The following is a 16,251-nucleotide window of genomic DNA, read 5'->3' as shown; positions in this document are numbered from 1 at the left end:
TGGTTCCCAGTATGTTTTAGAACTGATTTTAAGGCTGTTCATGGCCTGTCTCCCTGCTATATCTCTGACCTCTTAGTACTAACAAGACAGTATGGCAGAGGTCTTTATCTGTTCCAGAGGCCCGGCTGAAAACAAGCGAACAGAGTGTTTGCAGTCAGAGCCCCGAGGTTCAAGAGCGACGAAATCAGGTCAGCTGAGTCAGTGATTTCTTTTAAGTCTCCTCTTAAAACATATTTTTATCAGAGAGTCTTTCCTGATTCTACTTGAGTTTTCTTATTTTATTTGAATTGTTTTTTTATTTCCATTTTAATTTATTTTAAAAACGTGTCTTGTTTTATCTTACACTAAATTGTTTTTATAAGCTAGTGTTATTTAAAAACCTAATTATTTTATGATTTGTTTTATTTTGCTGCCTTTGTGAAGCACTTTGTTAAGTGGATTTTTAAAAGTGCTATATAAATAAAGATATTATTATTACTATAATTATATATAAATTAAATGTGTATATATACTGTTAAATGAAGTTGTTATTTTCTGGGGGGGTGCATGGTGAGAGGCGTCAGTACCTCCAGTAGATGTCAGTAAAGTGCAACAACAACATGACTACAAACTGCAGTGAAACACCAAAGAAGAAGACGCCGGCGTTGTTTGAACTACACTGATGGAAACCTGATGGAAACGCGGTTAATGAGAAAGTAGTCAGAATCTGAAGTACTGTCAGCGGCGAAGGTAAAGATGTGTTCAGATCAAAAGCCTTAAAGTTCACTCTGCGTCAGTAGTTTGTGTTTTTAAGGGACACTTGCCGAGTTAACGGCTGCTGCTGTCAGTTTAGGGTCAGTTAACTTACCGTTAGCTGTCGCTAGCTAGCCCGCTTATGCTAACCTGCATGGTTGACTGACTGACTACCGTTAGAGTCCGCCGACTGAGTTTTCCAGTCAATGGGAGACATTGTAGTCGGATTAACAGTACACACAGTTATCATCCTGCTTCCTCAGCACTCACTTGTTCCCGTCACCAGCTAACTTTAAACTGTTTTCTGCTGAGCGGGCTAACAAACTAGTGTTACCCCTGCTAGGCTAAGCTGTGACGCCACTTTAGCAAAGTAAAAACTTTTGTGTGTGTTTATCGCCTCCAGGTTGGATCCAAGTGGACTGTTCATAAGAGGGAATAACCGTGAGGGTCCTACATGGCTGCTCCAACGTTACAACAGCCCGGTTTCCTTCTGGTGAGCCTCTCATCCCGATTTAACTAAGTGAAAGAGATTTAGCACCTAACCTTCACATGACTAATTGTGCTTAAAGGACGGTTCACAGTTTTTCAGGTGTGTCTTAAAACAACAGTCAGGAGCCCAAATGCCCAAACTGCTCATATGGACACCTGACTGCTGGTTTAAGACACACTTGAAAACTTGTGAACCTGTCCTTTTAATAATTTTATTATTATATATATATAGTGTGTATTATGTTTGTCATCTGTCAGAGTATTATGGGTATCTGAATTGTGTGTGTGTTGTTGTTTCAGGCCAACCTTAAGGCTGATTCGTCTAACAAACCTCTCATCCAGCGATGCCAAGAACTGGTGAAGATCATAGATGAATATCCTGCAAAGGTACCGTTAACTCTCACACCACTGTCTTGTCTTTGCACACTAGTTTATTTGTTGTGAATGGCAATGAAGATGCTGTATATACCTGGTGATTTGTGGACAGACCTTCAGAATAAGCAGTGAGTGTCATTGAACGACAGATGCAGTCACTGTGCAACGTTTCTCACATACTGTGTAGCAGAGAGTTCAGTGGAATTATCATCTGTGTCAATAGAGTGTTTGAACGAGCTAATTGGATAGAAATATTTGGAAAGGAATGTCATTGGATTTGTACACACAACACGCAGAGTGAGTCATGAGTAGATCCAGCAGGCTGACCTGACCTTTAATGTTGAACGCTGTCAGTATGAGGAGACAGCTGCTGGGACTGCGGCTCAGTTTAGAGTTGCAACGATCAGTCGTCCGACAGAATTAATCAGCAACAATTCTGATAATCAAATAATTGTTTTAGTCATTTGTAAAGCAAAAATGCAAAAGATCTTTTGGTTCCAGCTTCTCACATTTGAAGATTTGCTTCTTTTCTGTGTTTCGTATCATTGTAAACTGAAGATTTTTGGACTGTTGGTCAGAAAAAATGAGGTGTTTATCATAGACAGAATAAGTAATCAATTAACCGAGACAATAATTGGCAGATTAATTGATAATGAAGATAATTGTTAGTTGCAGCCCTGTGTGAGAGTAACTGTGAGTATGTTAGCTCACTTTTAAAAGGTAACATGTACTTTGTGCTCTCTTATGTATCTTGCCTACAGTAAGATGCAGAGAAATCCAAGAGTTGAAACTAACGCTGATAGTTGAGATACAGTTTGTACAATCACTGATGCACTGAAATAGTGCGGTATGTCATAAATTCTTGTTTCTCTGGTATGTGAGGGCGGTGTCGTGGACAGTTGAGGTTCTGTTTGAGAGCAGCTGTTGCTGCTTCAGTGAGTGACACAAAGGATGAGTGTGAGGCAGCAGGACGACAGTGTGTGTGTGTGTGTGTGTGTGTGTGTGTGTGTGTGTGTGTGTGTGTGTGTGTGTGTGTGTGTGTTGGGGGAGGGGGGGGAGTATTGTCATCTGTAGCTTCATTACAACGTCACAGTGAGACAAGCTTGTGTCACATGGGGCTACTATTGGGGCAGTCTAAACTTGTTGTTTTTGTTTTAGGCTCTAACTGTTATATTGCAAACACGTCTTGCCTGCCAAAAGTCAAATATATTAAAAACAGCTGGCAGAGACATAATGTTGCTTTTACTAACTCAGTAATTTAAATAATATTTGCATTCTTCTTCCTCCAACACTTGCTAAGTATGACTGTTGTTGTTGCACCGTTTCTAGTACGACAACAGTGAACTGCTGCCTGTCAGTGTTAAAATGTGTTGCCTTTCACCAGTTTATGATGTGATCGTGTGTGTGTGTGTGTGTGTGTGTGTGTGTGTGTGTGTGTGTGTGTGTGTGTGTGTGTGTGTTTAGGAGCTGCACACCATCTTCCCCTGGCTGGTGGAGTGTGTGTTCGGCAGTCTGGATGGCATCATCGCCGGTTGGAACCTGAGACTCCTGCACTCACGCAGCAACGAGTACAACATTGTTCTGGACTTTCTGAGCCCGAGGTACTGTTTCCTGTCTGTAACATCACAGCAGAAATATGTTAATATGTTCACTGTTTGTATCGCAAAATGATCAACTGTTGTTTATCTCGTCAGCGGTCCGATGATGAAGCTCGTCTATAAACTTCAAGCAGAAGAATACAAATATGAAATACCTGTCAATTATCTCCCGGTAAGAAGATTTGTGTCTGTTGCATCACTTGTTTCTCTGTCGCTGTGTCCACAGAGACACAGAACGACTGCTGGATGGTAGTGATCAATAAGGCAATATTATGTAATTCAGACGTGATGCTCTGCTGAATGAATGAAGCAGGAAAACTGATCAGTGCAGAGCTGTGATTCTGATTCTTCTACTTATAATATGCAAAGTTTTAATTGTAGCTTAAATTGATTGCAGAAGAGAATTCAATACAAAATACAATAATTATAGATACAATCTTAATAAAAATGCAAAAGTTTAATAAAGTTCAGTTTGGGGAATTTTGATATTGAATACTTATATCTGCTGTTCATGTTTGTGCATCAGTTTTAACACATTTTCAAAATAAAAGAGAAAGTCAGAATGTTGAATTGTGTTGTTGCAAGTGAAAATAAAGCTTTTAATTTGGTAAATTCTACTCTATAAAAATAATCTTTTGAGCATTTCTCATTAGAATGACATGTATGATGTAGCACATTAACAAAGAGGAAAGGTTTATAGAGATTGTCACTGGTGACTTGTCATGCTGGTGTGTGTTGAAGGGTCCAGTGAAGGCCTGCATCCAGGAGGGAGTTCTCCCAGACTGTCCTCTCTTCCACAACAAGCTGCAGTTTCCTCTGTCTGGTCTGCTGATGCTCAACCTGGCGCTCAGTATCCTTCCTAACGACCTCTCATCAGTCTGGGTTTCCTTCATGGTGTCAGTGACGGATTATGAGAAGTTAAAAAAAAACAAAGACTGTGAACGTTAATAATACATATAAGTATGGAATAGATACTCAGCCCTAAATGATTTCTTTTTGTTCAAATTCATGTTAAAGTTCATTGATTTGTCTGATCTGACAGCTACAGTTGTTTATCATGTGACATTAGTGCACAGTAATGTTCACTATTAGACAGCATTAGAACAAAGGGGGATCCATATAAGACAGTTCTGTTCTTCCTTAATGTTCTGCAGATCCATTTGAATTCTTCATGTTCAACTTTGCGTACTGTCTCATCACACCAAAGGTGAGATTTCCACAAAACTATCAGTGATATTCTTAGTTCAGTGCATACACAATAGACACAACACAGCGCAGTAACCTGAGTCCTGACCTCACACCCCGCACGCTGTTATTGGCTGTGGGGCGACACACCCACTGCCCAAAGGTTGACGCCCAGAAACGTTCCGAACACAACAAAATAATACATACATTGTTTTTTAGGAAAATCCTTCACAATACACCTTTAAAGCTGACTGACTAGCTCATTAATAAACACCTTGATGTTAGACGTATACCAGCCGTATTAATCCTCACAGGTAGAACTAATCGGTTCTCTTCCTGTTTTCAGATCTACCCTCAAGGTCAGAATGGAAGCACCACAGACAGCGCCTACTTTGTGCTGGTGGACACTTACCTGAAATACTTCCTCCCCAGTGAAGGAAGCGTGCCTCCTTCTCCTTTCTCTGACTCCAGAGGCTCCGTCACCGCACCTTCACCGAGGTTAGTTTAGCAAGGAAGCTTTCAGAAAGAAGATGTTAATATTAGGATGCATTTAAACCTTCTGATGAGTGACACCTCAGTGCAGATTGAAAGACTTTAACTCTCTTTGTGCCTTAAATTCAACAGATCTTCCAGTGTCTCTTTCGCTGGTTATGGCGTTCACAGTCCCAGTCTGCTGAAGCATCACATATTTCATCAGCCTTCAGTTAACGCAGATCCTGCAGCCCAGGAGATCTGGAGGTCCGAAACACTCCTACAGGTGAGACACAAATCAAGAACTGGGCTTACTCTTTACTGTCATCTACAGAAGTTTAACAAGTTATTATTTATAAATGCTGTTACATGACGACTTTGTGTTTTAATGCTAAAGAGGCTGTGTGTGTGTGTGTGTGTGTGTGTGTGTGTGTGTGTGTGTGTGTGTGTGTGTGTGTGTGTGTGTCCTAAGATGTTTGTGGAGATCTGGCTCCATCACTACTCCTTGGAGATGTACCAGAAGCTGCAGTCTCCTCAGGTAAAGGTAAGACAGCAAAATATGTCCCCCACACATCTCTATCTCCCCCCACACACACACACTCTCCTGCACTGCAGTGTTGCACGGCTGGCTGTTGACTGGCTGACCACAGACTCATCCTCCACCCCCCCCTTCCTCCTCCCCTCTGATGCTGTCATCAGCCCTGCAGTTATCAGTCATTGTATCAGCAGTCTCGAGGTTCTACTGTGAAACCATGTTCTGGATGTTCTGGATGTTGTGTATGTTCTGTATGCAGCTACGACAAACAAGGAGACATGAATGAACTGAGTGAAATGAAAGTTGCTTACAGTGTGAATGCACAGCAGACATCTCTGTTCCCACTGCGGAAACATAAACGTGTCTGTGTTTGAAGTATAGAGGGATGGGAGCTGTAGAGTAAAGCTACAGCGTTAAAGGGATTTGACTGGTGTTCCTGGTAGTAGTGGTTTTGCTTCCTTTCACCTTCTGTGCATGCCGCGTGCATGTTCACCTCACCAAGAGTCTGTTGTGATGATTTGTTCTCTGTGTGGTTGCATGTGAGACGCCAACATAAAGTCACAACACACACACACACACACACACACACACACACACACACAACAACTTTATCCCCCTAAAAATGTAGTCAGGGATCTCCAATCATCAGCTGTACTGTTTTTTTTATTCCAATCTGTGTGTGTTGTGTACTATTTATTATCAGTTCTGTTGCTACTTCAAGTTAAATATTCTCTATTTGAATCAAACACAGGCTGTAAATGACATTATAGTTAAGATGTTCAGTGACTCAGTAAAGAATCACTGAGACTGAAACCTCAACAGCGTCTCTCATCAGGGCTTCATATTGTATCCAAAGCAGGCGCAACGTTTTCTAACTGTTTTATGGAAAGGAAATATATTTTATTACACAAAGAAAATGAACTAAAGACACATGATTTGTGCTGGAAGTATAGAGCTCTCCATATATTGATCTTGAGTTTATAATAATAAAATAGCAGCATCATAAACTCTAAGAAGCATCTGAGACGTTTCTCAGTTCGTCACATTAACACTTAACATGTCATTTTTAATCCCAGATTGTTTATTATTCAGTAGATTTAGTGGTAGGATCGACCGATACTGGATTTTTTGGGTCCGATACCGATATTAGGGAGTAAAAAATTCTGATATCGATATATCGGCTGATAATCTTAAACATGTACAGAATATTTACATAAACACACATTTTTTGTAGATGTGCTTATCAAACACTTGTGACAAAGCAGTGTAATGGAGACATTATATCTTAATAATAAACTGTATTGTATAAAATGACATCACTGCACTGAAACAGTATATTTCACTGTGAATTTAATAATGATAAATAACTATAAATTAAAAAACACATAGAACAAAAATTTGATGTATATATTAAACTTGAATTAAGAAAAAGCATCAAATATACATAAAATGCTGCTTATATAACTAAAAAAATAAAAGCAGATATCGGTGCATATTGGATACATATACACTGATATTGATATATCTGTGATAGACTGATATCAGCTGATAATATCAGCTGACTGATATATCGTTCGGGCTCTAATATAAAGCACAGTGAGACTTTATGCTGGTGTTTTTGTTTAATATATGTGTATCATATACTGTACATGTGTGATATTATACTGTTCACTCTGACATCATGTGTATTGATTACAGCATGTCAGCTGACACTCTGATGCAGCTCTCGCTTGTCTGCCTCATAAAACCGTTTCCTCAGTATTTATGCAGCAGTCTGTCACCTCCACATCTAAACTAATGAGCAGAGCTGCAACCATTGATCGATCAGTTGACAAATACTGAATCAATCTGTGACAGTAAACTGAACATCTTTGAGTTGTGGACTTTAGGAATCAGTGATCACTGTTTAGAGACCAAACAACTAATCGATTCATTGAGAAAATAATCGATAATGAAAATAATTCCTAGTTGCAGGCCTCATTTCAAGCACTGCTCCATAAAGCTGCAGAGGAAACAGTAAAATAATCTTTCTACTCGTCTTGTAACATGTTGACCAACGAACATCTTCAATGTTTTGCTGTTTTTGTCACTTTTCTTCTTCTAAAGTCTCATTTCTTCTAAATGTTTTAACCACTGAGTCATTGTGTCGTGTTCAATGTTCATCCTGTTAAAGAGTCAACTCGACATGTGAGATTTTGGTTTGATTTCAGCTTAGACCACACACACATACACACACACACACACACACACACACACACACACACACACACACACACACACACACACACACACACACAGAGGCTTCAGATTAGAAATCAAACTGTCTCACTTCTGGATGTCATCAAAATGTTAATTAAACTTTATTAAAGCTTGTAATTAGTTTGCTTATCAAACACATATTTCCTGTTTTCTGCCTCTGTTGTTACTAGAACTGTTTACCTGTATTTAGCATTTAGAAGCAGTAAACATGTAATAAATGGTTTATAACACACTATAATGTAGATATTAATAGATATATGGGTGTTTATTAATGTACAGTATTTGTCAGCAGTTATAACTTCTCCTATGAAGACATATTTAATATTATTAGTTATTAGTGTCAACAGCAGGAGTTATAGTTGTTGACAAATACATTAATAAACACTTATATCTGCTTATGACTATATTATAATGTTTTATATATGTTTATTAAATGTTTTTATACTGCTTATAAATGCTAAATAGGGTAAACATGTTACCAAACTAATTAATAAAACAATATTGACGAATATTAAAGTTTTGGCGTCACGAAAACCAAAATCTCACAGTCTTGAGTTGACTCTGTTCAAATATCATGTTAAACATTAGGAATGGGAATTATTAAAGCTGATATGTCAAATTATATTTATATATTAATATATCCATATGGATGTGTCACACTGGTTACTGGTTTATATTTGAGACCAGTAACTCTGACACACTGGATATAATCCACTCAGCTGTCCACTAATATATCACAATATACTTAAATCAATAATGAGCCAAACATGATGCTACATGTGCGCCACTAAAGCTAATAACTCTGACACTAATGAGGCTTTATTAAACCTTTTTATTCTTTGACATGTGTGAGATGATTCCCATCCCTACGGTCATGTCAGTCATGTGATCGTCTTCGTCTGAGTGAAGGAGAGGCGTCTGCATCGTCTCCATCAGTTCCAGCGTTGTGTTCCCACAGTCAATATGTTATTTTTGTTTGTCTCCTCTTCTGTTCTCTGCTCCTTTTCCTCCTCAATGTTTTCGGCCAATCGTTTCTGTCTGGTTGCACTTTTCCTTTTTTTTGTTTTGCTGCCTCCTTTTCTCCTCTTCTCATGTATACCTTCCTCCTTCCCTTTCCTCCTCCTCTTCCTCTCTCTTCGCTGTTGTTCCTCCTCCACCTTGTGTTTGTTTTTCTTTCCTCTTCCTCATCTTCCTCTCCCTCCTGGTGGTTACGGGTGAACAGCTGGCGCTGCTGCAGTACCGCCTCAGTATGTCCAGCATGCCGTGCCAACCCCACGCCCCACCAGGCTCTGGGACCCTCCACACCTACCAAGTACTTTTACCTTTTCATTCAGCCCCGGCCCTCTGGGGCCTCCTGGAGGTAACCGTCAGTCAGTTTCAGTCAGAGTCAAGGGTACTTCTCTCATGTTGACACGCACGCTGAGACTCCAGTCAGCAGCACATATCAGCTGATACGTTTTTATTCATAACCAGCCGTTATGTGGCTTTAGCTTCTCTAAAACGCAGCTTATCAGTGAAACGGTGACCTGTAATGTTCAACATATCGTCACCATCGACCCAAATAATAAAACACACTCAGACTCATTGACTAGTTCTACTTCCTGCTTCATTTTGGCTTCTTTGAATCCTCAGTTCAGGGAATAGTTCTCATCTCTTAATGTACCAGATTTTATAACTTTCAGGGGAGGAAATAAGACTTTTCTCCATCTTTTCTACTACTAGCAGCAGTTTACAATCATCAGCTGTTAAACTCTCTAGTGTCTCACATCCAGTCTGACTGTAAATGTGAACAGAGAAGTATCCTTGACGGGAAAAATAATCCTGGAATGAAGCTTTTGGAATCTTTTGAGCAGAGTTTTCCTGGTTTTGGTGTGGTTCTCTTTGCTGTTTGTGTTTTTGTTTTTTTTTAAAAGCATGCTGCTGCTGTTTTGTTTTGTTTTTGTTCACACTGTGTCTGATGTGCTTTGTTGCTTTCCATGTTCATGTGGTTGATTAATGTTTCTTTCTAATGACACGATGTAAAGCAAAAGATACTACTACATCTTAAACAATCTTGATTTTTTTTTTTTTACATGCCAGGATAAAAAAAAAAAAAATCATTTGATTGGATAATTAGAACTATTAATATGATAAATGTTCAGAGGTAATGTTTGTGTTTGCTGGTATTATCCAGAGGAGGAAACATTGCTTTATTTTGACAAAGCAGCTTTGCTTTAAGCAGTTAACAGAGTACAGAGGTCCCACCAGTGTCATTTATTAATATGTGATATGATCTTTACACTCAAATACAGTTGTGATGAAGAGCTAGAAATCTTTATCTGTCCCTTATAAAATGGCTAAATTATATGTCAGTAGGGCTGTAGTCTGCTGGTCGATTAGTTGGTCGATATGCTCTCGTCCGACTAAATTCTCATTGGTCGAATAATCTCCGTGTTATTTTCATAAGGAGAAAAGTGCTACATCAACAGTTTTCCAGGATTAATCCATTATTTCCTGCGGCGGGAGGGACAGACTAACAAATTACCTGTGAAAACAACGGGGGTGTTTTGAATACACCCCCGTTGTTTTCAAAACTTTGAACTCGCCCAACCTAATGGAGACTGCTGTGTCTAACTGTACTCAACGGTTACTGAACGTTTACTGAATCTGTGTTTCTCCATAATGACACAACAAGAACCCCCGCCAGCCCCCCCCCAAAAAATATTTTTTTATATTTGATATCCGAATGAATGGATATTCATTCATCGACAGCGTTTGGGAGTCTCTGAGCAGCGCTGTTCCGGTACGTGAGTCAATCTCTGTCGTTGCCTGGGAAACCACTGGTCGCGTGGCTCCGTTAAGGAGTATGTTTGCGTAGCGAGCGGGAAAGAGCGAGGGGCAGAGAAGTGACGGTGGATGCGAGCGGAGTAGAGGAAAAGGTTAGTAGTAAGTTGTCAGTACAGTACAGTACAGTCAGTAAATAAATGCTAAAAAGTCACGTCTGTTGTTTCCCCAAATGCTGGAGAGGTGAAGGGGGTTAGCTCCAAAGTTAGCAACAATGGGTTAGCATAACCTGAAGACGCTAAACAGAGAAATACAGAACAGAGAAATGTGTGGCTGCTGAGTTTACTGTGCACTCTGTCCCCCCACCCCTCCTCCCCGCGACTAATCGATTAGTTGAAGATTATGTATGATTTTAGTTGACCAAGATTTTCTTTGGTTGACTACAGCCCTATATGTCAGGTGTACTTTGTATAGTCCTTCACTGTCATAGTGTTAAATACCATGACATCCTTAATATCATCCTTAATACAGAGAGAGATGGGTGTCATGTTGTTCTGATGTGCAAATGATGCCATCTGAAGATTAAATGATATTATTAAAAAGAAAACAAAGAAATTCATACTAGAATAAACACCTTCAGTCACCTTTGTTTCTACAGTTTGGGAACAAAAGCGCATCAGAGCTGGAATGATAAATCATCCAGACTGATATAGAAGTAACAAGAAACTGCAGAAAGTATGTTTGAGTTCATTTAGAAACAGTCATCATCATCATCAGAGAGCCCTGACCAGTGGATTTATCCTTCTCAGTGTGTCTTGGTCACACAAAAAAATTCAAAGAACACATATGACATTATAGAAAGATGTGTTTTATATGTGATTCGTGTGTGTGGGACCTCTGTTCTCTACATAGAAAGCGCTCTGAGCCTTTTTGGTAATTGTTTGGCTGCTTTTGTTCTGGGAAGCATCATCATCGGCTGCTTTTTTTTAAATTTTGAAACTGGGAGCTGACTGAGATGATGAGAGTGTGTGTGTGTGTGTGTGCAGCACTTTGTGACCGGTCGTCTTTTCAGGAACCCTTCAGCCCGACAGAGGAACACGTGCTGGTGGTTCGTCTCCTGGTCAAACATCTGCACGCCTTCTCCAACAGCCTGAAGCCCGAGCAGCTGTCGTCTTCACCCTCGGCTCACTCGCACACTCACACCAGCCCACTGGAGGAGTTTAAGAGGTCAGTGTCATCGTATATGATACTGTTTCATACTGTAGTGACCTCTTCTCTTGTCTACCGTCTCTACATCATCACAGTGGTAGAAAGAGGATGTTTAAATGGGATTGACTGATGTTCCAGTAATAAAAGGCTTTGCTGTAACTTGTTTAGTAGTCTTGTTTTTCTGTGTTAACTTATGCACATTGTTTTATGTCCTTGGTGTCTACAGAGTGGTGATGCAGCGGTTCGTTCAACAGAAACTCTACCTGTTCCTGCAGCACTGCTTCGGCCACTGGCCACTAGACGCCTCTTTCAGAGCTGTGAGTCTCCGTCACCTCGACCAGTCTGTAATGTTATACTTTAATATTTCTGGAGGTGGAAGTGTTCAGTCTTGTGCTCTTGGCAGTGAGGGGATTTGGGTTTGATTCGTTGCCCAAGAGAAGTTTGACAGTAGCTGTTGGTAAAGAGTAGGAACGTCTAAATACAGAGTCGTTATGTCAGTTTTAAAAGCTGTGGTAACACACTGGTTCAGCATGTGGTTTATCTATGTTGAGGTGTTGGAGACGTGGCTGAGCTACATCCAACCGTGGAGATACACAGGAGAGAAGAGCAATCCTCAGCCAGACCAGAACAGAACTGTGCCGGACAAATGGTGAGTCTGACAGCTTTGTTATTTGGGCACCTTTCTTTAAAATGTTTATAGTGACATGAATAAAACAGGAATATATACAGAGTATGGGTATAATTGATCATTAGAATCTGGTGGTTATTGTCCTGTTAGGCCTTTAGAACTAGATCATGTGATGATTATTATGGTGACGGTATTGTGTTGACTGTAGAACTTCCAGTCATTGAATCTGCTCTTGTGCAGGGAGTCGTTTGTTCAGGAGAACCTGCTGGTCTACACGAAGCTCTTCCAGGTGTTTCTGAACAGAGCAATAAGAACAGACCTGGTTAACGCCAAAAATGCACTGATGGTCTTCAGGGTGGCCAAAGTCTTCGCTCAGCCAAACCTCTCAGAGATGATCCAGAAAGGTGAGAGACAGAGACGCAAACAACACTGACGTGAACCGAGCTGAAGACATACACTTATACATCAACCAAATCTAAACTGGATGAAATGACATCACTTACAACACAGGCTTGAGAGGATCATGCTTGTGCCACAGAACTCAATAACATTTATATGATATTTTTACCCATCTGGACATCAACAGCATCCACTCTGTTACATCTGAAGGTTTTTTTCTGCACCGCTGGCAAAGTCTGGTAGAAATCAGATGATATTTTAAAAGCTGGAATACTTGTTGATGAGTTGAGACTGTAACACCAAGTTCTTGGATCATAAACTGTGAAAGGATCAAAAAATCCTGCACACTGTTGATCACTAGTACTCACTTTACTTACCTTCATCAGGAAATGTTCAAATCTTCACGGACATTTGAACATTTCCTGATGAAGGTAAATAAATATATAAATTGAAAACATAAAGCTAAATACTTCAGGATACTAGCTAATAAGGCTTGATGAGAAATTGTTATGGTGCCTTTTTCCAGCAATAAACTTCTTTCAGAACTATCTAACAGATCTATACAAACATATTAAAACAGAAACCGTCGTCTCTCTGCAGGAGAGCAGTTGTTTCTGGAGCCCGAGCACGTCCTCCACCACCGGCAGCCCCGCGGCTACCTGACGCCCAGCCAAGGAGGCAGCTTCCTGTCGTCACGGCAACGGGTGGTGACAGACATGGTGTTCAGAGTGAAGAGTCAAGTGTACGCCTTGGAAGGCCAGGACTGCCAGTACAAACAGATGTTTGGCACCGAGCTCAGAGGAGCCGTAAGTTCACCTCGTCTCACATCTGCGGGGGATTCTTATGTTGGATTTACGTCAGGATTGTCTGTATTATCACCCTGAAGTCTCTGTTCTTCCAGAAGTGTGACATCATCCTGAAAAAACATATTGTCGTTGCTCAAAGTGTTGATTTTCAATTTCAATTTCAATTTTTGCAGATCATGAAGTTAATCCAGATCATTGCACAAGCCAGACAGACGGCCAAGAGGATATCAGATCAGTCCATCGAGGTGGCGGCAAACACCTCCTTCCTGTCCTGGTTTGGCTTCGGCTCCCCCGATCTCAACAACACCTTCAACGGGGCCGAGCCCGAGGAGAGCGGTGAATGTCTGAAAAAGACCCACGAATTCCTGGAGAGAGCTTTAGAGAACTTGTGTCAAATCTTCAAGGTCAGATTGATATGACTGTTGTTTAAGGTTTTTTCTCCTGATTCAGATGAGATGATTTATGCTTTAACTGGAAGATATTCACTTGATTTGACTCATTTGGACAGTTTGTCCTCTGACATGTGTCCACTTGGTTAAAACTGTCTTTTTTTTGTTTTGTAGCTGAACCAAGTGCAGCTGACTCAGCTTATATCCAACCTGAGTTCTTCTCAGGACGACGGCAACTACAAGCAGCTGCCGGACTGCATCCAGGGAGAGAACGGACTCATCCTCACTGACCTGGGCAGGAGGCAGGTCAGTGTCTCACATTAATGCACAAGAGAAGGAGGATGTTTAAAAGAGCTGCGGGCCGTGCAGCAAAGACTAAAACCCCTGACTCTGTGTGTGTGTGTGTGTGTGTGTGTGTGTGTGTGTGTGTGTGTGTGTGTGTGTGTGTGTGTGTGTGTGTGTGTGTGTGTGTGTGTGTGTGTGTGCAGATAATAAACGGACTACGCAGGTTTGATATTCACTACCAAGGAGACCCGGAGCTGCAGCCCATCAGGAGCTATGAGAACGCCCTGCTGGTCAGGCTGTTCTACAGAATCTCCTCTCTGCTTAATGACAGAGTAAGTGCTGTCTGGATAATAATATTTATGATATTGTAAAAGAAAAAGCCCAATAAAACCCTGTAAAGTATGTCTGAATAATATACAAAGAAGAACCAAATAACAAATATTCAATTTATTCATTTATGTAACACCAAACGGGTCAAGACCCAGAAATACTGGAGGTTAAATATTAGAATTTCTGCTCCAAAACATCCAAAACATGGTGCAAAATTTTACTTGATGGCATTTTTATATTTGCGTCTTTAAAGCTGCTGTAATCAATATTTGTGTGTTTTCGCTCGTAGGGACAAGTGTTTTCGCTTGTAGGGACAAAACCCAGCGATAATTATATAGAATATAATAATATGTAGAGCAGCTGGTGAACATAGTGCAGCATTTAGCGGCTAAAGAGTCAGATATTTCCCTCAGGAGTCAGTAGAGAGCAGAATCACGACTCAGAATAAATGCTTATGTTTATCCGTAACAGCTGGATGTGTGAATAACCAGCTGTTTGCTAACAAGTTCAACATCTCAACTTTAAAGGTGATAATATGTCAGACCTTAGACTGTACAGCTTGTTTCCGCTGCCCAAAAACATCAATGAACACAGGTTTAAGGATCAGAGATCAGAGTTCAGTCGCACCAAAACTGCCTCCAGTACCTAAATTAAAATGTTGTCCGTCTATTTATTCTATTAATAAATGCAGCGTAACAATGAGAAACACAACCACAGATTAAATCTCTCTCATCTCTCTGTTCTCCTGCAGTTCGGAGGGCACATGAACGCTCTCTGCTCCCGGCCGGACTTCCTGGGCCGCCTGGGTCGTCGCTACTTGACGGATCCCGATTCAAGCAGGAGAGTGAAGCACAGCCCGCTGACCCGGCTGACGACGACGGAGAGGAACCGGCAGCCCAGACTGAGCCTGCGCGTGCTGGCCAGCTACCGGACGCTGCTGCTGCTGCTGCTCTTCTACGTGTTCGGAGCCCTGCTTTCCTTCGGCCCGTTATCCAGCACCCTGCTCATCCTCACCGCCGGCTTCCTGTACGGACTCGTGATGACGCTGTTTGGAGACAAACTGAAAACGCACTAACCGAACCACAGCGATCCTACCCGCAAAAATACACACGATGGAAGTAGAATAATGTTGTATGTTGAGAATCTGCTACAGAGACGCCAGAGATGAGAGTCTTGTGTTTGATGAAGAGAAGAGTTCAGACAGATATGAGCTTCTTTAGTGTGAGAGGTATATTTTTGAATATCAAGGACTTTTGAATTGGAGGATGTGTTGGAACCCTGTCGGACTGCTTCTCGCTTTTCTTTTGGCTGCTTTACTGTGTTTAATGTGGTTCATGTAACATTGTAAATATTTTTTAAAAAAGTGTTGCTGCTCTATTGATAGAGCAAGTTGTTGTTTTTTTTTGTTTTTTTTTCTCAACAAGCATCTGAAAACAGATGGAGGCCAAAACATTCAAAGTGCGCTGATGGAGTAAAGTATTTTTCTCAGTGAAAGCAGAAAGACTCAATAAACTGCATTTGTTTGTAGTTCTTGTGGCCTCGTTTGTTGACAGGAAGTGTGTCTTCTTTTATTATTATTGTTATATCATGAATATAACAGACATTCAGCATTTAAATAGATGTACATTCTTGTGCAATTCAAAATATCGTAATTACAGGTGTCAAGTAAATATAAGAAATATATAAAGATAAGTAATATTTAACTTATAAGATCCTTATAATAAAATATTGAAAAACAATAAGATACAATAATAACTAGAATGTGTGTAACTGCTGATTAGACTGTCAGCTGCTGCTC

At 40.5% G+C, this 16,251-nt stretch overlaps 1 protein-coding gene across 4 annotated transcripts; it reads left to right on the top strand.

Moving 5' to 3' along the window:
• Positions 1–612: 612 nt before the first annotated feature.
• On the top strand, positions 613–15,980 carry smpd4 (sphingomyelin phosphodiesterase 4). 4 transcript variants are annotated; one of them, XM_042406517.1, is made up of 20 exons: positions 613–729; positions 1,136–1,225; positions 1,522–1,608; positions 3,061–3,197; positions 3,291–3,366; positions 3,936–4,044; positions 4,349–4,401; positions 4,726–4,877; positions 5,004–5,136; positions 5,323–5,388; positions 8,867–8,956; positions 11,480–11,634; positions 11,843–11,933; positions 12,168–12,265; positions 12,485–12,648; positions 13,244–13,449; positions 13,623–13,853; positions 14,013–14,144; positions 14,327–14,455; positions 15,205–15,980. In XM_042406517.1, exons 2-20 carry the CDS (start codon positions 1,187–1,189, stop codon positions 15,526–15,528), a joined length of 2,472 nt encoding a protein of 823 aa, XP_042262451.1. In that variant the 5' UTR covers positions 613–729; positions 1,136–1,186; the 3' UTR covers positions 15,529–15,980. The 4 variants fall into 4 exon arrangements, with proteins under 4 accessions (XP_042262451.1, XP_042262450.1, XP_042262453.1 ...); XM_042406516.1 differs by having other exon boundaries at positions 5,323–5,394; XM_042406519.1 differs by lacking the exon at positions 8,867–8,956.
• Positions 15,981–16,251: the final 271 nt, after the last annotated feature.

This window comes from Thunnus maccoyii, chromosome 3, assembly GCF_910596095.1.
Source record: "Thunnus maccoyii chromosome 3, fThuMac1.1, whole genome shotgun sequence".
NCBI classification, from domain to species: domain Eukaryota; kingdom Metazoa; phylum Chordata; class Actinopteri; order Scombriformes; family Scombridae; genus Thunnus; species Thunnus maccoyii.
This window is presented reverse-complemented; position numbering and strand designations above follow the sequence as displayed.

Excerpts from the sequence above, each read along its gene's own strand:
- smpd4 (XM_042406516.1), top strand. The coding sequence starts at position 1,187 with ATGGCTGCTCCAACGTTACAACAGCCCGGTTTCCTTCTG. Across the intron at positions 1,609-3,060 it reads TAGATGAATATCCTGCAAAG|GAGCTGCACACCATCTTCCC; the intron begins GTACCGTTAACT and ends GTGTGTGTTTAG. Across the intron at positions 8,957-11,479 it reads GGACCCTCCACACCTACCAA|GAACCCTTCAGCCCGACAGA; the intron begins GTACTTTTACCT and ends TCGTCTTTTCAG.